The sequence below is a fragment of the Halichoeres trimaculatus genome, unplaced genomic scaffold, assembly GCF_033239565.1.
Source record: "Halichoeres trimaculatus isolate MK-OKI-2021-1 unplaced genomic scaffold, fHalTri1.1 fHalTri1_scaffold_8, whole genome shotgun sequence".
NCBI lineage: Eukaryota > Metazoa > Chordata > Actinopteri > Labriformes > Labridae > Halichoeres > Halichoeres trimaculatus.
This window is the reverse complement of record NW_027437186.1, coordinates 290,679-312,128: the sequence shown is the minus strand read 5'-3', so window position 1 is coordinate 312,128 and position 21,450 is coordinate 290,679. Positions and strand designations below refer to the sequence as shown.

The 21,450-nt window shown below is 44.6% G+C and overlaps 1 protein-coding gene across 3 annotated transcripts in view; it reads left to right on the top strand.

Annotated features, from left to right (window-relative positions):
- cul9 (cullin 9) overlaps positions 1–21,450 on the top strand; it is a 94,075-nt gene that overhangs the window by 45,873 nt on the left and 26,752 nt on the right. For 2 of the 3 annotated variants that reach the window (XM_074675609.1, XM_074675607.1), the window contains exons 17-32: positions 2,161–2,251; positions 2,418–2,589; positions 2,958–3,063; positions 6,097–6,192; positions 6,277–6,452; positions 7,663–7,796; positions 9,104–9,289; positions 11,220–11,249; positions 13,079–13,215; positions 13,308–13,490; positions 19,089–19,246; positions 19,320–19,518; positions 19,608–19,779; positions 20,053–20,198; positions 20,307–20,433; positions 20,565–20,770. In XM_074675609.1, coding sequence (XP_074531710.1) covers positions 2,161–2,251; positions 2,418–2,589; positions 2,958–3,063; positions 6,097–6,192; positions 6,277–6,452; positions 7,663–7,796; positions 9,104–9,289; positions 11,220–11,249; positions 13,079–13,215; positions 13,308–13,490; positions 19,089–19,246; positions 19,320–19,518; positions 19,608–19,779; positions 20,053–20,198; positions 20,307–20,433; positions 20,565–20,770 — 2,319 coding nt within the window. The remainder of the gene's footprint in view (positions 1–2,160; positions 2,252–2,417; positions 2,590–2,957; positions 3,064–6,096; positions 6,193–6,276; positions 6,453–7,662; positions 7,797–9,103; positions 9,290–11,219; positions 11,250–13,078; positions 13,216–13,307; positions 13,491–19,088; positions 19,247–19,319; positions 19,519–19,607; positions 19,780–20,052; positions 20,199–20,306; positions 20,434–20,564; positions 20,771–21,450) is intronic. The other variant, XM_074675608.1, reaches the window with a different exon arrangement.

Below are 21,450 nucleotides of genomic sequence, written 5' to 3'. Positions count from 1 at the left end.
AAAAAAAGAAAAAGAAGTTAGATGCACCAGTGCAGCCAATGCAATAAGTTAGTCTGGAGCCCTTTTAGCAAACAGTCAGGAAAAATAATGTCACAGATGAAGACAACAAAAAAATCTCTGCCTCTTTGTAGGAGCAGCTCCATCTTTGTTTCCCCCCCTGCCCCAAGCGTTCCCAGCCGACACTGCCCACTCCCCCCAGAGCAGCCTCGTATGCAGTGATACAATGATGTGGCTTCAACATGCCTCTGTGCCAGTGGTAAACCCAACCAGCTTTTCGGATGAACGGGATTAGGACCAACTCAGCACTAGCACCAGCACTAAACCAGGGCTGGTGGAAAGTGGGAGACCCAGCCCATGTGTCATACAGTCAGTGTTATAAACCAGCCCAGTGTGAGACTGATTTAGCTTTATTAAGCTGTGGCACTCCGTCCTCTCCACACAAATGTTCATGGACTGCCTCCATGATGAGCAGCTCCAGTCTACAGCTCGTCCATCAGCTGGACCTTTGGCTGTGTGTGTTGGCTGCTGCCCTGTCGCTGTGTTAGGTTTACCTGGAGCTGCAAAGTCACTGATAGTCCGGCTTCCTGTCCCATGCCCCATCATTTATTTAGCTGTGTTATCTTTAACCGCCCTGCCTACTCTCTGTTTCCCAGTGAAGCTGGTAGATGTGAAAGATGTCTCACTCCTCAGTAATTTAACTCCTTGAAATGATGAATGGTCAGTGCGCTGCTTGAAAACAAGTGATGAACGTGAACATATCATTAGTGTTGTTTGTTAGTGATTATAGAGGACTTGAATGAATGGACATTACAGTGCTTACAGATCCGTTTACCACAAAGAGTCAGATACAGAAGGTGGAGCAGACAGGAGAGAGACCAGGGCTTTGAGCCAAACCTGAGGCCATTAAAACAAACCAACCCAGTCAGACTGACAACAAACCATGGCTTCACCAGCTGTTGGACAAACTCCAGGAGTGAAACTAAACCCCCTGTTATCACTGTCACAGACAAGTAACCATGACACACTCCTGGTGTTACTGTTTGAACAGGATCAGCTGTGCTCTCTGGCATCACCTGTAAGAACAAACATGCTAATGTTAACATGAATGAATCCTGGATCCTTATGGTGTGGCCACACCAAACGCGAATTTGCGGCGCGATTACATACAAAGTCTATGCAAAGACGCGTTTAGCCGCCGATTCGCCTCTCGCGGCGCGATTCGCGCGTTTGGCGCGGCGAGTTTGGAGCGTTCACGCGTTTGGGCGGTAGACGCGAATTCGCTCGAGTTCAAAATATTCCCCCACGACGTCATTGTTTTGACAACGTTGGGGGGCAACTGCCGCCTGCTCCAGCTCCAACTCCGCCGGAGGATGGAGGAGAAAACAATCTGTGCGGTGTGTCATCATCCAGAGTTATACGATACGACGTGTGTACTCTACAGAGACCGGAAAAACAGGAGCAGGCTTGGTTGAAAGTCTCTGAGGAGACAGGTTTTGAATGTAAGTTCTGAAAACATTCGTTCCCAGCTGGATCTGCCTGTACGGGCTATCACTGAGTCCGACTGTGTTTTCCTCAGCGGAGTTTTAAGCCTGATAGAGAGGAGGAAAGAGTGGGGCAGGGGCAGAGCCAGGGAAAAGATGGAAGTTCTCTGTGCTCCTCTCTTTCCTCCACCCCTTCATTATCCCCAGGGAGACCTCCGGGAACATGGGTCGGGGGTTCGGGTGGTCGGGGGTACGGGGTGTCGGAGGTTCGGGGGATCGGGGATGAGATCGCAGGGAACAGCCAAGCAGGGCTGGTGGATTACCAGGGAGAGGCAGCAGGCATTGATTGTGATCTCCAAAGCTTTCACACACTCTCCTGTCATGCTTTGGAAACCACAGCTCATTGTTTTTCAGCTGCTCTTTTGGACTTTCAGTCTTTAAATGAATGAGCTCTCTACTCCGCATGCGCAGTGCCGCGCATTCGCGTGTTCGCGCCTCAGGTTGTCAAAAAAGTCCAGCGGCGAGACTCGGGCGTTCACGCGGCGCGTGACAGGCCATTCGCGCGAGTAAATTCGCGTGTTCGCGTTTGGTGTGGCCGCGGCATTACACGGTGTGAGAGTCAGCCCATGCTTCCTCCCTGAGCTCAGAGTACCTCACTGTGTTATCTCTTTCTGCTCAGATGGTGCTGGGTCAAATCGAGGAGCATCGTCGCAGCCACCAGCCAATCAACATCCCCTTCTTCGACGTGTTTCTCAGAAACCTGTGCCAAGGTCAGTTTGTGTGCTTCGTTTTCTCACTAGAAGAAGTGTGCTTGTGTGTCTGTGTGTGTGTGTGTGTCAGAGAAGAGAGAAACATGAGTCCATGTGCTGCTCTGTGAGTAGGTGTCCTATGCTGTGGAATAACTGGTGTTTCTGGTGTAATTGGTGCTGTGTTTAGGCTCCAGTGTGGAGCTGAAGGAGGATAAGTGCTGGGAGAAGGTGGAGGTTTCCTCCAATCACCACCGAGCTAACAAACTGACTGATAAAAACCCCAAGACTTACTGGGAGTCCAACGGCTGCACAGGCTCACACTTCATCAACATCTATATGCACAAAGGAGTCATCATCAGGTAAACACACACAGACACACACACACACACATGATACCACAGTCACTGTTTGAACTTCTGGAAACACTGATAATCAGAACTAATAACATATTTATTCTCACATGTCAAACATGTGTGTTTGTGTCTGTGTGTGTGTGTGTGTGTGTGTGTGTGTCTGTGTGTGTGTGTGTGTGTGTCTGTCTGTGTGTGTGTGTGTGTGTGTGTGTGTGTGTGTGTGTGTGTGTGTGTGTCTGTGTGTGTGTGTGTGTGTGTCTGTCTGTGTGTGTGTGTGTGTGTGTGTGTGTGTGTGTGTGTGTGTCTGTGTGTGTGTGTGTGTGTGTGTGTGTGTGTGTGTGTGTGTGTGTGTGTGTGTGTGTGTTTGTGTGTAGACAACTAGCCATACTTGTGGCCAGTGAGGACTCGAGCTACATGCCGGCCCGGATTCTGGTTCTGGGAGGAGATGAGCCGACCAACATAAACACTGAACTGAACACAGTGAGTTCTGGACTCTGCTGGTTTAGACCAGGAGTCGGTTCGTGCTGCTGAGCCAACACACCAACACACCAACACACCGTTCAGTTAAATCAGAGAAATGAGCGGTGGTTCAGTTCTGAGCATAGGCGTTCCCTGGCCTGGGCATCCAGGGTCTCAGCCCCAGATGTTTTTTCCTCAGCCCCGGATGATTCACTGGCTCAGTCAGTCTCGTCCACCTGCACTCTCGCCTGTTCTCCTGTTCTAACACCCCGTTTTGTTCAAAATGATTGTTGAGAGATGTGCTCGCGGTGACCGTACGTCAAGGATCACACGCGCTGTCCGTGTGCTTGTGTTCGTGCATGAAGTAAACCATACCAAAGCCCACCTCTCTGAAGCGTGCCAAAGCAGAGAAGTGAATTGTGCTCAAGCACGGCGCGGTTGCGGTCACACTGGCCATTCAACAGGTGCTTTAGGGCTGAAGTCGCCTTAAAACTCTTAAAATCCCAAGCACTCTGTGAGTGTTTTTTTCTTCTGTCATATTTTTACTCATTGTGGTCTCATTTTTCTCTGTGAAGTGAAGAGCAGCACCTCTATTGATTCAGGACAACCGTGGTTATGGGTTGATGTAACTCAATTATGTCTTTATGCAGTGTAACAAAATTTGAAAGCTGTACTTCATTAGAAAAAAGAGAAATGAAAATTGAACTTTTCTGATTTCTTTTTTTTTTTTTTTAAATAAGGTGAGAGTACATACAACACACTTTTAGGTACCCTGGGGCATAAGGAACACAGGAAAAAAGTTGTTGTGGTTTTATCATTACAGAATCTACACATTCTGGTACCTCAGATTAGTTGATTTGAATTTTCGGCTGGGTTTTTGCTTCTGTCACATTTTTACTCACTGTGGACTCATTTTTCACGGCGACATGAAGTTCTACACCTTTATGAGGCCAGGAGAACCAGGGCTAAAGACAAATGTAACTCAACAGTGTACGTTGGAGCATGTCGAGCATATCAGGGTTAACCACAGGATGAATCAACTTTTTAACCAGTGCAAGAGTTTAACTCATCAACTCTTCAAGTTTAACTCCAACTAAGAGAGAGAGGGGTGGATGGTTTTTGAGTTTTCAATGCAATGCCCAAGTACAGGACTTGATTAGACTTTGAAAAACATTAGAGCTCACAGGAGCAAACTTAAAGTTGGAGGACAACCAGGAGAAATAAGAAGCCAGGAGACCAGGGGGAGAAAGGGTTAAAAAATGAGAGACTCCCTCCATATCCAGAAGTGTTGGCAGCCTGCCAGCTCTCTCCATCGGTAAAAGTGAGTTCATGTACGACACAGATTGACAAAAACGAAAACTAAAGACATTTTCTCTTTCATTTTAGGTTATTTTACTAAGTTTTGTAAACTGAAGAATTTTAGTCATTCATATAAAGCCTGGGTTTTACTTTTTCAACAAAAATGTTTTTGTTAACTATAATAACCCTGATATGTTAACACAGGCGTGTCTGTTGTTACCCTTTGCTTTTAAGAAGTATTTTTGTTGTCTTCTTTTAAAGTTACATAAAAGAAATAATCTGTTTTGTCAAGTAGGGCTTGTTGCAGTCACTTCATATTTCCAGTAAAATATTTAGCGAAATCAAATCTAGAGTTACTGCACCCAAATAAATAAATGAATAGATAAATAATAAATAAATAAATGAATAGATAAATAATAACTGAAGAGTGCGACCAAATCATGTGCTGGTGCAAACAACTGAGAAAGTCGGTGTAACCAGTGCTCCCAGTGAAAAAGTGAGTGTAGAGCCCTGATTTAAAATAAGCCTAACAGCAGAGTTGCTACAATATATTCAAAGAAAAGATGTGTTTTAATAATCATCACTATTGATCTTTTGAGGTTTTTTGTTAATATATTCTTTTTTTATATTGTTAGATTTTTATTTAAACATTCCACTTGGGAGCATTTTTACTCACTCACTCACTCACAGTTTGTGAGAGAAGTTTGATACTATAGTATATGTATTTACTTACTGTAGTAAGTATAATAAATTTTACATAAATCTTATTTAAATCTTAAATAAATATACTCATGTGTTGTGCTTTTGGGGGGAAATATGGCTCCTGATATAGTCTGTGGGCATCATCACTCAACATTTTTTTAATGGCCTGGTGTGAAAAACAGAACAAAACAAAACAAACTACAAAATCGCAAATCATGTAGCCTCTAAGACTTTTTCTAAAAAACGAGGGGGAATATGACTGGGCTTCAGTTAAAATATTTTCCAAAAAATCTACTTTTGGCTTTAATTCCTGTGTTATCTGTACATGCATCATCCTGAACTATCAGTCTAATATAATTTAATTTTGACACATTCTTAAGAACATGTTGGCAGTACCAGGCCGTAGACGAGATGCAGCAGGGCTAGAGAAAGCATAGAGATGGACCGGGTAGGATCCCCTAAAATTCCCTATAGGATCTGAGCTCAGCCCCCCATGTTCTCCCTCCCAAGAAACGCCCCTGGTTCTGAGCGATCAACACGTCTTTTTTTGTGTTCTGTTTCACTGTGATGCACCAGCTTCACATCAAATCGTCTTCGTGTCTTTAGAGTGAAACTACTCTCTCTAGAAAGAAATGGTTTGGACTTCCAGTGAGCGCCAGCTTCCACATGATGCACATGTTGATCTGATAAATCTGGATGAAGACGGCAAGGCTTCTTCTCCCGAGCTGTGCTCTCTATCTCCCCGATGACCTTTCAGATTTATAAGTAAGGGCAGATTCTTCTCTGATATCTGTGAGAGCTGGCTGCTGGGATCGTTTCAGGGATAGGAGCTTTCCCCAGAATCATCGCAAGGTCTGGGGTTTATCCGTCATGTCTCTGCTTTTCTACTGAGATGTAAAAGTCCTCTAAAGCCGACCAGACCAGACCAGCTTGTTTCCCATAGCCGTGAGAATATTAACCAATGATGACCAGTGCTCTTCTTTGCAGATCTACAAATCAACTAAGTTTCACATGTGAGTGTGTGTGTGTGTGTGTGTGTGTGTGTGTGTGTAGGTGAATGTAGCCCCATCAGCCAACCGAGTGGTTCTCCTGGAGAACATGACCAGGTTCTGGTCCATCATCCAGATCAGGGTGAAGAGATGTCAGCAGGTCAGACTCTGAGTTCCCCCCTGTCTCTATTCAGCGTAACCCCTCCCCATTCTGTGCTGACCCCACCTCTTTCCTCTGTCACAGGGTGGCATCGACACCCGGGTTCATGGTTTTGAGGTCCTGGGCCCAAAGCCCACGTTCTGGCCAGTGTTTAAGGAGCAGCTGTGCTGCCGAACCTACCTGTTCTACAGCACCAAGGCCCACACCTGGTGTCAGGAAGTGATGGAGGACAAGACCCAACTGCTGCAGCTCTTCAACAAGTAAATCAAACCATGCTGCCGGTCTTCATCCACTTCATACCACAGTGGTTCTTTTTAAACACAGGTTAATGTCTGCACATCACCAGGTGTGTGGTGTGAAGGTCTCTGTGTCACAAGGAGTCATCACAGAGACAGGGTTCTGTCCATTCAGCAGAAAACACCATCTGATTGGTTCCTGTGTACTCTGCAGAAATCTCTGTGCTCCCATTGGTCAGTTTCACCGACATGATGTACCACATCACAGGAGACAGAGAGGAGAATCAAACCTGGGAGATGTTGAGCTGGATTTCCTCTCTCTTTACTGTGTTGTCTCTTGAAGAATAGCATCTACATTAATTTAACTCCATAACAGACGTTTGTCAGTCATTCACAGTCACGCTGAACGTTCACCTCTTTAGGTAACTCAAATGGCAAAAAAGAAACACCACATTACAGCAACACAAACTCTAAGCTCCAGAAGTATCCAGAATTAGTCTGACAGCCTGAAGACGCATGGGGACTGAGTTTAAGGAAATGCTGAAATCATCCTCTCCAGGCTGGTTAGTTTTCTGTTTTCTCCAGCAGTATTGGAGCTGGAGCTGGCTCCTGCCCTCAGCTGAGACATACTGACATCTTTTCCTCTGGTAACTGATCTGCCTTTACCACTTAGGCCCACTGTCCCTACACTGAGCGTGGACTGCAGGCCCTCCGTCCCAGCCACTGCTTTTCACTGTCTAGATCGATAAATGTATCTTCAAACTGCACATGTGACAAGGGTTAACTCAGCCTCAGTGCAAATAAAGAACATGGAGAGTAACGAGGAGTCCTGCAGTTAGCTCAGTTTGGCCTGGAACAAGAAACGATTGGTTGATAAAAACACACACAGTAAGAACAGGATTCTGACCCACTGATACCACAGCTCATCAACAGGGAGTCACCAGCTATGTACTCACCTGTGTGTGTGTGTGTGTGTGTGTGTGTGTGTGTGTGTGTGTGTGTGTGTGTGTGTGTGTGTGTGTGTGTGTGTGTGTGTGTGTGTGTGTGTGCGTGCGTGTGTGTGCGTGCCTCTGTGTGTGTGCCTCTGTGTGTGTGTGTGTGTGTGTGTGTGTGTGTGTGTGTGTGTGTGTGTGTGTGTGCGCCTGTGTGTGTGTGCGCCTGTGTGTGTGTGTGTGTGTGTGTGTGTGTGCGCCTGTGTGTGTGTGTGTGTGTGTGTGTGTGTGTGTGTTTTCAGACTGAACAGTGCTCTGAGACATGAGCAGATGTTTGCAGATCGCTTCCTGCCTGACGCTGAAGCAGCTGAAGCTCTTGGTCGAACCTGCTGGGAGGCTCTCATCACACCCATTGTCCACAGTATCACACTGTCAGGTACGCACAACAACACACCAACACACCAACACACCTACACACCACATACAGTCCTCCTCTGAGTAACAAACTAAGTCATTTCCAACATAGTATTCACAGTTTGTGCATGTGCCCAGTATTTGGAGGAATCTAACTTCATGTTCACCTGTCCACATGTATTCCTGAACCAGGGCTTTTAGCCTTGCAGGATTCTGCTGTCAGGATGTATTTATCAGTTATTTTAATTTATTGATTCCTTCATATATATCAACTGAGGGCAGGGTCACACTGGCCATCCAAACTGTGCCGTGCTTTAGCATGATTGCCCCCCCCCCCGCAGTGCTGCTCCCCAGCTGTAGAGTACGGCCAGCAGTCACACTACCCCTACATGAACCAGACTTAAGCAGGTATCAGACACACGTGTGGCCCGCCTACATCATCCTGAAGCGTCTGTTTACATGAAGCGCGATCTCATCAGAGTCAGCACAATGAGACACAGAGAGCACTGCTACAACTTTAGAGACTTTTGGACTTATAGTAAGTTGTTTTGGCCTGACACGGCCCTCTAACACCCCGCTTTGTTTAAAATGACTGTCTCGAGATGTGGTCACGGCGACCGTACGTCATGGATCACATGCACTGTCCGCGTGCTTGTGTTGGTGCGTGAAGTAAACCGTGCAGAAGCTCACCTTTCCGAAGCGTGCTGAAGCAGAGAAGTGAAGCGTGCTTAAGCACGGCACAGTTTGCCAGTGTGACCACGTCCTTAGTGACAGAGTGAAGGTGTTTGTGTCTCATTGACTTTTCAGCGTACATTTTCATCTGTAACAACAGAACTAGAAGTCTGTGTATCTGATGATCGTCAGATCTGACACACTGACCTAAATCAGATCCCGAGCAGAGACACACATCTGATGAGATGTGTGTGCGCCCCCTGTTCTGTTCTCTGAGCCTCATTTTGATCAGTTTGGAGAGGAGACTTCACTGACCTCTGCCTACTCACACGCTGCTCATTTATTCACACACACACACACACACACACACACACACACACACACACACACACACACATTGACTTAGGTTATAGGATGATTCACTTTTTTTCCATGTAATTTTTGAAGAAAGATAAGGAAACATTTATCCAGAACAGGGTCTATTTATTTTGTCAGGTAATTTCTGACCCAAAGAGGCGTTTTCAGTGGCATGATGGTGTGTCTCTCGTAGCCCTTATCTGAAGAAGACCCAGCTAGATCACTCTCAAACAACAAAGCTGAAGTAGCACCAGGATCACTTTAATAGAAAAATTTGCTGTTCCCTTTGTGTTTACCCAGAATCCTCAGCATCCAGCCCTCTGTCCTGGCTGCTCAGTGAGTATCTGGATAATGCTGAGTCAGCCCGCCGCTGTAAGAGCCGGGCAGCCATCTTTAACTCCAGAGTCAGGCGCCTCACACACCTTCTGGTCCACGTGGACACGAGCCAAGTGGACAATGAGGAGCTCAAACCCCCGGTCAAATCAAGTAAGTTTCATTAGCAAGACAGACTTTGTCTGTTTGGTCTGTTCCTCAGGTAAATTCAGGTAAACGTGACATTGTGGTAACATGTTCACATAAGTGACCCAGAGTAAGGTTACAGCCACTTACTGGAACAAGCTACACAGATAAACCCAAGTCACAGCTACACAGAGTAAGCCTGTCAGCTCTTTAAAAACCACCTCATAATGTCACACCCTCAACAAGGAGCGTTTTCAGTCAACTTTAACTAAACCACTGCACCAGGACTAAAAAACTAACTATGCCACCAGAAAAAGAAGAATCCTGCAGAGCACATCTTAGTCCGCCATGAATACAGAGGTGTTCATCAGAACACCATCTCAGTGTTCTTTTTGTTTTCTTAGTTCATCAGTGAAACAAATGTTTTGTGAAAAGAATCGTGATCACAGTTTCAAGCAAAAAAAAAAAATTGTGATTCACATTTTTGCTACAGTCGTGCAGCCTTACTCTTTACCAAGAGTGTGTCTCTGTTAGTTTGGAGCCCGAGGATTTACACTGAATCATTCAGCACAATGTTTGACAACCTTTGTTATCTCAGCTATTACAGATAAGCTAATGAAGCTAAGCTCCAGAAGCTAACGTTAGCTTAACTAGGGCCCTTTGGACAACAGCTAACCATGATGTAGGATCACCTAAGAACAAAAACTGAACAAAACAGGCCAAAGAACTCCCAAAAAACAAAGCGACATGATGAACAACACAGCTAGGAGCTAACGCTAGGCTAACTTTAGCTAACGTTAGAGAAAATCCCAAAGTGACTGTCAGACTGCAGTGGTGGTTCTAGTGCTAAAGATAACTTTATATTTCTTTACAGCAAAGTCCCAACCTGCTGCCTCAGATACTCTGTCAGCTGACCTTAGAGCAGATGGAGACATCCTTCTTCATTTGATTCACTCAGAGCTAATGTTGGTCTGCTGCACAACTTCATATAAACAAGAGTAAAGGATTAAAAACACACCCCATCACCCAGCCTCTCAGGATACCTCATGTCAGAGTTACACGTACCCCATGAACACCATTTGACTATTCTTAAAATGAAAATCTCAGAAAAACCTCAGAAAACGGAACAAACACTGAGTTTCTGCATTTTAATGGACGTCTGGACAGGACTTTTCTATAGGTCAGTTTAGCCAGCACCACCAGTCCTGGCAGGTTTGAGCCCCCATGCCCTGTTCCTCGTTGCTCTGGTCCAGTGGTTGTATGGTCATAGTGAACTGTGGGTGAGTGCCCTGCACTGTATGTCAGTTTGAGCAGATGCAGACCACACACACCTTTAGCTGTAGCTTTATGACGGGGCTCCCCTCTCTCAGACGTGTGAAGTTGGAACACGCCACAGGTATGATAAATACCAGGCTTCAGTCACTCCCTGGTTGCTCATGTTGGCAATGTTCAGGCAGCCTTTGATTTTCTCTGTTGACTTTAGGGATGGGAATTGATAAGATTTTATCAATACCAATGCTGTTAACGATCCTGCTAATCCATCCAATTCTTAACGATTCCCTTATTGATTCCAGCAAATTTTGCATGTGGGCAAATGGTCTGATTTTCATTGGCAACAATGCCAAACATACATCCCAGTATAGATTACTGCTTCTGCAAGTTGTTGGTGTTTCCACTCACTTAAGGTTGTGCAGTAGGTGTAATGAAAATGAAGCCACAATTCTGACGCTTTTGAACCCTGTCAATTGAATGGAATTGATAAGGGAATTGATTAGCAAAAGATTAATGATATTGATTCTTTGATGGAACTGTTAACGATTCTTAACTGGAATTGTTTTTTTTCGATTCCCTGCTCTAGTTGAAATCAGATCAGAGCTGTAAGGAGGTTGCAGTAGATCTAGAAATAATAGATGTTTCCAGCCCTCCCCCATGTTTAAAGACTGTTTTTTGTTTCCAGAAGGTCTCAACCGAAGCAAAGAGCTGAAGAGTAAGTAACAGCTGCGTCCAGAGGCCATTTTTATTTTCACTTTGCTCTCTGACATTCCATTTGTCCAAATGAGGACAGGAAGTAATCATGTTGCCCCTGCTGTTTGAGCCCTGACGAGGCCCTTTGCTGTGAGCAGAATGAGTAAATATTCAAACAGTGAAGTCGTTAAGATGGGAGCAGACCGCTCAGGCCGGACCGGACTCCTCACTCCAAGCTTCCCGATGCTTGAGACTTTAAACACCTCCTTCACCTTAAATCAGATCAGTCAAACAGAGGCTCAGTGATCTGAGGAGGTAGAGCATCTTTAGGAGGAAGGTCTCAGAGGCAGATCAACCATCATGCTTTTGATAACTCAGGCAGAGGGAAGATGTCAATTTAAAGGGGACATATCCAGCTTGTTTCTCCTTTTCACTATGCCAGACTAGGATGCCGATAAAGCATTTCTGCCCTCAGTACAAGTCATTTAGTTCCTTCATTGCCCCACAATAGCGTTCTCAATATCCTCATTTTAGTCCATTCTGAAGATCTCGTTGAAACGCTCCGTTTGGAGAATGACCTCCAGTAACCTCGCAACATCACAGCCCTTTGTGCTCTGATTGGTCAGTTCTATCAGAGGGGCGGAGGGGGTAGAGCCAGGGGGCAGTTTTTGCAGCATGGCAGTATTTACAAAACCGCCACATTGAATGGAGCAGACTAAGCGAGTTTGCTGTTTGCCAAAACTTCACCGTAAGGCATTGATAGCACTAATAAAATGGCAGAGTGTAGGATACGTCCTTTTGTATCGGACCCCGAGTCAGACCCGGACGGTTCTGCAGCTCAGGAGGAAGAAAATCCACCTCGACACAGATCGTCTCAGGACGCTTCAGTGTGGTGAGTCAAACCGGTACTGTAACATGTAGAGTTTATACCTGGAAATATAGGCAGACTTCACCAATAAACTATTTCTATAACAGGGCTCCATCCTGCTCCTTCACTTTTCTCTGTCTGTTTTATCCATCATGCTGAAAGTGTTGTCTAAAGATCGCCTCTACCGTCAGTTCATCACTATTTCAGCACTCAGTCAAGTTAGCCAGAGCTAGTAGGGAGCTTTATTTATACTCGGCTCTTGGTGGGTGTGTATCCCTCGGTGGCGGTTGTGTGACTAACTGACATCACAGAGGAGGAGCTGCTTTATCAGATTACTCCAATAAAAAGAAAGGATCCTCGTGTCGTCACGAAGGTCAAAATCTTGAAGCCAAATGTCAATGACCTATTTTCAGAGGCATCAAATCTCGCTCTAGGATATCAGAAAAAATACAGTATCTCATTTTTTGAAAATGAATGGTCTTGTTTTCAAATGTATTATTTTATATGTAAGTATTAAATCAGGCATCAGCATGATATGTCTCCTTTAAGGACATCAGCTCCTCCCTACGAGCTAGGAGTTTACTTGTTTATCACCCTGATACTTTTTTCCGTCTGAACACTCCCCAACATTGACCACCCAATCAGGGTGTGTTACTGAGAGCATCCAGCAGGGGGCATGAACTGACACTTTCTCCTCCTCATCTGAACGAACTGAAACATTTAGCTTTCTTTAAACCAACCTGAAGCCATTAGGACGTCTGTACACTCCATCTCTTCTGTTCAGTTTTGACTGCTCTACTTCCTGTTTACATTTGAGTCATGACCCTGATGAGATTTCCTTTCAGATGGAAACGAGGAAGAGGGGCACTGCTTTACCTTTACTTTTCTGGCTGCAGTTTTCATTGCTCTTAAGTTGACATGAAGCAGAATCATCCTCATCAGCTCTCTTCACAAACTCAACGCTGCTAAAATGTGTCTTCCAGATGGCAAGGAGGGGAAAAACAAAGACAACACTGCCGCGGCTTCCTCCACGCTGTCGTCCTCAGCCAAGCCCAAAGTGAAGAGCAACAGCAGCATCGCAGGCATCGCCCTCTGTTGGCAGGGAGTGGTACAGCGCCAGGTGAGACTGACTCTTTTTCCCTTTCAGGGCTGTTTTGGTTGGGATAATGTGTTTTTGCTGAAACATAAACATGCTCCTCCCCTCCCCTTCAGGTGAAGAAGTTCCTAGAGTCCAGCTGCAGTTTGCCAGACTTTGTGGAGCGGTACCGGACTCTGTACCTGCGGCTGAGGAACGCCATGGAGGAGCTGTTTGGACAGCAGACTGCCTTCGTCTTGGCCCTCCGACACGGCTTCTCTGCCGCTCTGCTGCAGCTCTCCATCCTCAAGGCCATGCACGTGAGTCTCCTCAGGGCCACGGGGGTCTGCATCTGGTATTTAGACTGTAGACTAGTTTGAGGGGCCATTTACGTGACAATGGTTTTAAGGTGAAACGCTAAAATTTTGTAGCGTTTCGGCCTCATGTTTACACGGAAACAGCGTTTCAGCCGACCTGAAAGACAAACTTTTGGAAACGGCCTCAAGAGTGGGATTTTTCTTTTTTTTTTCCAATCATCTTTTTATTTATGTTTTTTCACATTTTTGCAAGAACAAAACCAAAATGAACAGAATCAAATATCAAAAAGGAGAATAAGACAGGACGAAACAGGACAAAAAACAAACAACAACAACAACAACAAAATATATATATATATATATATATATATATATATATATATATATATATATATATATATATATATATATATAACAAGACAATTAAAAAGTGAAATGATTGAAGAGAAAGACAAAAACAAAACAACAACAACAAAAAAAAGCAAATAATGCATTAAATTAATAAACCATGGTCACAGAGCTTTTTCCTCCTTTGCACTCAGAGTCAGTGCATGAGCTGTCGAGCGACATAGATGTCAGAGGTCCATAAGCGGTTTCCATATTTTTAGGAAAAGATCCTCCTTGTTTTTCAGGATACATGTGCGTTGTTCCAGATGTAGAGTTTCGTTTAACGTTTGTTTGAACATAGTCAATGAAGGGGGATTGTGTTGGTTCCAGTTAAGCAAAATGCATTTCTTTGCTATATAGCATATCATAGCAATCCTCTTTGTGTGTGTAGGATCCAGGGTCCTATTCTGATCAGTACCAAAAAGAAAGTATATAGGCGTATAGTCCACTGTGATTCCCATGACCTTGACAGACAGGTTGTGTATGTCTCCAAAAGCGTTTGATCTTTTTGCATTCCCAGAAGATGTGCATGATTGTCCCTACATAGCTTTTCCATCGATGACATACAGGGGATGAGTTAGGAAACATCCTACTCAGGCGAAGTGGGGTAAGGTACATCCTGTGCATAAACTTATAGTTCTGTTCAAATATTTTGTTACAAGACAGTGAAACAAAGACATTCTGGCACATGGCCTCCCATTGATCTTCAGTAAGATGAGTGGGGTTTTTCTGAAACGCTGCCGACACCATTGCTGTGTAAACAGTAAGTCGGCGTTTTCAGTGGAAACGCTGATGTCATGCTACGCGCAGGCGCATCCAACAGTCCAACAGTCCAACAGTACCATTGTTAAGACTGCAGATTTTTTGTACTGCGTTTTTACTGTTTTCACTGTGTTTTACTGTTTGGGATGAAACGTTTGCATAAACGGGGCCTAAATCCTACTAAATCCTGTAGTCCTGATCAGGAAAGAGTCCTGTCAACCCTCTGACTGGGCTGGTGCTGTGATTGTGAAACTTTTTGGTCTATTTTAAAGGTTTATCTTTTTGGGCTTGATCTACTTGAGATTTATCAGACTGGCTGATTCAAATTTAGTATTAATGCATTTGTTTACTAAACTCATTCACTGGATATAACATCCATACAATCTATACCATACAATAGGGCTGCCACATATGATTATTTTTGATGTTGACCAATCTATCGATTATTTTTTGGATTAGCCGATTAGTCACGATTATTTTGTGTTTCAAGCGAAGTTGGCCTCCATTTTATATCAGTGACTGAAGAGCGCACACCTTTAAAATCCAACCTGTGTAACTCATGCCATGGTGACCATGCTGATGTTATATCTCCTTTCTTTAAATGTCAAATAATTTGACTTGGCAAATAACATCATAAATAATGAGACTTAAAATAGTGTTGTACTAACAGGAATCAATTATTGTGGTCCAACAGATTAATGTTTAACACTAACAGAAACGCATCAATTAGTTTGCTTGTTTAAAATACAAAGTGGTTCATAATTAAAACATTAGAAAAAATCAACGCAGTATTAATCCTTTACACCAAATAGTTCCTGTTCTATATGAAATCTGTAACAGTGAAGTCAGTGTAAAAAAAATAATGATACAGACACGTTAGTTATAGTATGTTCAGAGTATTTCCAGTGTGAACCATTTCCATATCATTTTGATAAGTATTTGTATGTAAGGGGGTTTAAATATTTTTCCTTCAGCAGTCATATCTGTGACCAACATCTGTTGAATGTCCTATTGAAGTTTTCACCATATTTACCCAGAGTTAGGTTCTTGCTTCTGAATGGTCAGCCCTGTGTCATGTGAGCAGGTAACAGGGAATTGAAGTTGTTGTTGGCAGTGTTGGTTAGTGAGACTGCTTATTGGTGACTTGGGCTTGTTTTCTAATGTTTATTTGTTTATTGGGGCTTACTTTGCTCTCTGTATGATCCTGCCTGACTCTCTCCCAGCTCTGCATGACAACGCGTTTAGTTTAGTTTCTCCACATGTGCTACTTCGCTCATGCGTGCTCCACCCCTCCTCCCCCTTGCTGAGTGTTACCGGTGCAGTGTGAGCTTGAATGAGCTCCATTGGTTAAATGTCCCCTCTTTTAAAAATTTAGTAGAGTTTTGACACTAGTTTTTGACTCAAACTGTTTAGCGCGCAGGGCCCTTGAGGCGCAGAGATTTTTCCTCACCAGTATTCCTCATGTATAAACTTGGTGATCTTTTCTCATAAAAGTAACCAACAACGTGGAGCCTCCCACAGTGAACGGAAGTTGCAGATGAGCATTTACCCCCTGGTGTTTCAATTCACCATATGACAACAATCCAAACAATAATTCAACACAATGACACATTTTTATAGTTGACGTAGTTGATTATGTCGACTATAAAAATGGTGGCAGCCCTATCATACAGTCATAGTTACTCAAAGTCATTTCACCAGTGAGTGAAGTTAAAAAGGGCAGACAGTAATAATGTGTATGCATGCACACCCTGGCTCTCACTGCCCTCACCAACCCCCCCAGTCTGAAGTTTGGACACGGCCCTGCACAGAAGCACATAGTGACAGTGTGGTATGAGGCTAACAGGCTTTTTGGGTTTGTTCAACATTTCTCTGGCAGGGCAGAGAATTGTAGATGTGCTCCCATGTAGAGACAGAAACAACATGCCTTCATGTAGACTTCATGTAGACTTCACGTAGACTTCACGTAGACTTCACGTAGACTTCACGTAGACTTCATGTTAACTTCATGTAGACTTCACGTTAACATCACGTAGACTTCATGTAGACTTCACGTTAACTTCATGTTAACTTCATGTAGACTTCACGTTAACTTCATGTTAACTTCATGTAGACTTCACGTTAACTTCACATTAATTTCATGTAGACTTCATGTTAACTTCACGTAGACTTCACATAGACTTCATGTTTACTTCATGTAGACTTCACGTTAACTTCATGTAGACTTCACGTTCACTTCATGTAGACTTCACGTTAACTTCATGTAGACTTCACGTAGACTTCACGTTAACTTCACGTAGACTTCACATAGACTTCACTTAGAATTCACATAGACTTCACGTAGACTTCACATAGACTCCATGTAGACTTCACGTAGACTTCACGTAGACTTCACGTAGACTTCACGTAGACTTTATGTAGACTTCACGTAGACTTCATGTAGACTTCTCGTAGACTTCACGTAGACTTCATGTTGACTTCATGTAGACTCCATGTAGACTTCACGTAGACTTCATGTAGACTTCATGTAGACTTCACTGGACTTCACGTAGACTTCACGTTAACTTCATGTAGAATTCACTGGACTTCACGTTAACTTCATGTAGACTTCATGTAGACTTCACGTAGACTTCACGTAGACTTCACGTTGACTTCGCGTTAACTTCACGTAGACTTCACGTAGACTTCAAGTAGACTTCATGTAGACTTCATGTAGACTTCATGTTGACTTCATGTTGACTTCACGTAGACTTCACGTAGACTTCACGTTAACATCACGTAGACTTCATGTAGACTTCACGTTAACTTCACGTTAACTTTATGTAGACTTCATGTAGACTTCACGTTAACTTCACATTAACTTCATGTAGACTTCATGTAGACTTCATGTTAACTTCATGTAGACTTCACGTTAATTCATGTTAACTTCATGTAGACTACACGTTAACATCATGTTAACTTCATGTAGCCTTCACGTTAACTGCACGTTAACTTCACGTTAACTTCATGTAAACCTCATGTTAACTTCACGTAGACTTCCGATAACTTCATGTGACTTCACGTAGACATCACGTTAACTTCACGTTGACTTCGCGTTAACTTCACGTAGACTTCATGTAGACTTCAAGTAGACTTCATGTAGACTTCATGTAGACTTCATGTTGACTTCACGTAGACTTCACGTAGACTTCACGTTAACATCACGTAGACTTCATGTAGACTTCACGTTAACTTCACGTTTACTTTATGTAGACTTCATGTAGACTTCACGTTAACTTCACGTTAACTTCATGTAGACTTCATGTAGACTTCATGTTAACTTTATGTAGACTTCACATTAATTCATGTTAACTTCATGTAGACTTCACGTTAACATCACGTTAACTTCATGTAGCCTTCACATTAACTTCACGTTAACTTCACGTTAACTTCATGTAAACCTCACGTTAACTTCACATAGACTTCACGTTAACTTCATGTAGACTTCACGAAGACTTCACGTTAACTTCATGTAGACTTCACGTAGACTTCATGTAGACTTCACGTAGACTTCACGTAGACTTCATGTCGACTTCATGTAGACTTCACGTTAACTTCACGTAGACTTTACGTAGACTTCACGTAGACTTCACGTAGACTTCACGTGGACTCCACGTAGACTTCACGTAGACTTCATGAAGACTCCACGTAGACTTCACGTAGACTTCACGTAGACTTCACGTAGACTTCACGTAGACTTCACGTAGACTTTATGTAGACTTCACGTTAACTTCACGTAGACTTCACGTAGACTTCACGTAGACTTCACGTAGACTTCACGTAGACTTCACGTAGACTTTACGTAGACTTCACGTAGACTTTACGTAGACTTCACGTAGACTTCACGTAGACTCCACGTAGACTTCACGTAGACTTTACGTAGACTTCACGTAGACTTCACGTAGACTCCACGTAGACTTCACGTAGACTTCACGTAGACTTCATGTAGACTTCACGTAGACTTCACGTAGACTTCATGTAGACTTCACGTAGACTTCAAGTAGACTTCACATAGACTTCACGTTAACTTCACGTAGACTTCACGTAGACTTTACGTAGACTTCACGTAGACTTCACGTAGACTCCACGTAGACTTCACGTAGACTTTACGTAGACTTCACGTAGACTTCATGTAGAGTCCACGTAGACTTCACGTAGACTTTACGTAGACTTCACGTAGACTTCACGTAGACTTCATGTAGACTTATTAGTTATTGGTTCTCCTGAAACTGCAGTGAGGTCAGGAAGCTACGGCGTCAGCTGCTGGTTCGTTTGGTGCCGGTGAAGAGCTCCAATGTTCAGACAGTTCTTACTTTATCGATCCATGACAACTCAGGAACTGCACCTCCAGTGCCAGCTCCCCACTGTGCCTCAGGACTGCATGCTTTATGTTCCATGTGTTGTGTGGTGCAGGTGAGCGAGCGTTTTGCTCAGTACATCGATCAGATGATCCAGTCCAGCGGAGCAGCGTGTGGCAGCGTGCAGACTCTGGAGCGGCTGCAGCAGTTTCTGGAGCCCATGCTCTTCCTATCGGGCCTGGAGCTCGCCAACACTTTCGAGCACTTCTACAGGTCTGGACATCACAGCACCAGCCAACAGTTTGTGAAAAGTGAAACAGCAATTAATGAGTCCCTCCGTGTGCAGGTACTACCTTGGCGACAGGCTTCTGGCTCAGGGGAACATCTGGTTGGAGAGCGCTGTGATTGAACAGATCGGCAGCTGCTTCCCAAGCCGCTTCCCTCAGCAGATGTTGAAGAACCTGAGTGAGTCAGCTGAGCTGCAGCAGGAGTTTCACCTTTACCGCCTCCAGCAGCTGGACCGATGCCTGCAGGAGCACGACCAGGTCAAAAACATGATTTCACTGAGGCTCTACTTCTTCAAATCATATTCATTTAGACTTGGATGCATTTTGTCCTCTTGTTGTTGCTGTAGATGATGGAGGAGGAGTGGGTGGAGTCAGACGAGGAGGCAGAGGTCCAGGTTCTGGTTCTTTCTCCACGCTGCTGGGCCATCTCGTCTCTCTGTTTTCTGGATGAACCTGTCAAATATTTTCCAGGAGAACTCTGCTCCTACCTGAACCAGTTCACCCAGTTCTACACACACAGTGAGTGCCAGCTCAGACCAGTCCTACCTCTTCGTCTGCTTCAGCTCGTTAACTCAGTTTGATAGGCTCAGACTCCACGACTGCTGCCCTTACTGCCTGTATCAGGGGCCCAACGCCTCACGTCTTTGTTCTTCCTCTTACTTACTGCTTTAAACATGCCACATTCTGCTTTTTACGTTTTTTACCATTCCCGTAAAGGTAACTCTGTGTGTGTGTGTGTGTGTGTGTGTGTGTGTGTGTGTGTGTGTGTGTGTGTGTGTGTGTGTGTGTCAGGTCAGTCCATGTATGGTCTGAGTCACTCGAAGCCTCGCCGGCTGCAGTGGACGTGGCTCGGTCACGCTGAGGTGCAGTTTGGCAGCTGGACGCTGCACGTGTCCACCCTGCAGATGTTCATCCTGCTGCAGTTTAACAGTCACGAGGTAGGAGGTGCTCATGCTAACAGGTTCCTGCCCTTGGTGGTTCAGTTTGGTCCTGTGAAGAGCTGAGTTCCTCTGAGAGTAACGATGACTTCCTGTGTGTCGCTGCAGGAGGTCCGTGTGGATGCCCTGCTGCAGGCCAGCAGCCTGTCGCCTGCCGTCCTGCTGCACGCTTTGCTGCCGCTCATCAGTGAGGGGGGACCGCTGGTCTGCAGTCAGCCTGAGGAGCCCAGCCAGGGTGAGACACAAGCACACACACACACACACACACACACACACACACACACACACACACACACACACACACACACACACACACACACACACATACATTCTGCCTCCTAAGCCCCTCCCTCTGTCCATTCCCAGGTGTGTTGCAGCTGAACCAGGAAGCGGTGTCTCGCAGTCTGGATGGCATCCCTGCAACCGTGCAGCTGCTGCCCAGACAGATGTACGTGAACGTGGACGAGGATGCTGCTGGCATGCTGGAGAGGAAGAGGAACTACATCTACTGTTTGATTGTCCACATCATGAAGCAGGAGAAGGAGATGCACATCGACAACCTGGTCTTTAAGGTCAGAGGTCACGTACACACACACACACACACACACACACACACACACACACACACACACACACACACACACACTCAGACTTTAGTGTGGTGGTAATGATGTATTCAGACGTTAAACGTTCAGGGCAGTGCAGAGGCCCAGGGAGCATGACACAGATCCAGGTCAGGCTGTGACAGGAGATGCAGCGTCAGGGCTACTGATCAGTATCAAACATCACCTGGGCCAATGATCTGAACTCTGACCTTTCTGAAGAGATTCGTTCATTTTCCAAAAACTGTTGCGTTCTCCTCTCTCCCGTCTTCTGTCGCTTTCTCTATACTCTAAGAGTGGCCTAAGCCCGTCCTTCCTCTCTCTTTCCTGTTGGTGATATTTATTGTCTGATCCAACACAAAGGTGTGGTTTGGGAGCCTTGTGTCATTTAATCCTGCCCCTAAAATCTCCCTGTGATTTCTCCAAATTTGGGGAAGTAGCAAATATTTCACGAAACATTAGGTGAAACAGTTTGGACCGTCACATAGCAACCAGTGTTTTGGAGTTAATAGTGACCATGCTAACTGCTGACTTTAAGTTGAAGTTATCAGAGATTAACGCTCGAGGGTCACCTGTTAACAGGGTCACACTTAACACTGAAACACCAGCGATGCCTGTGGGTGAATGAATCATTGTGCCATCTGTATCTG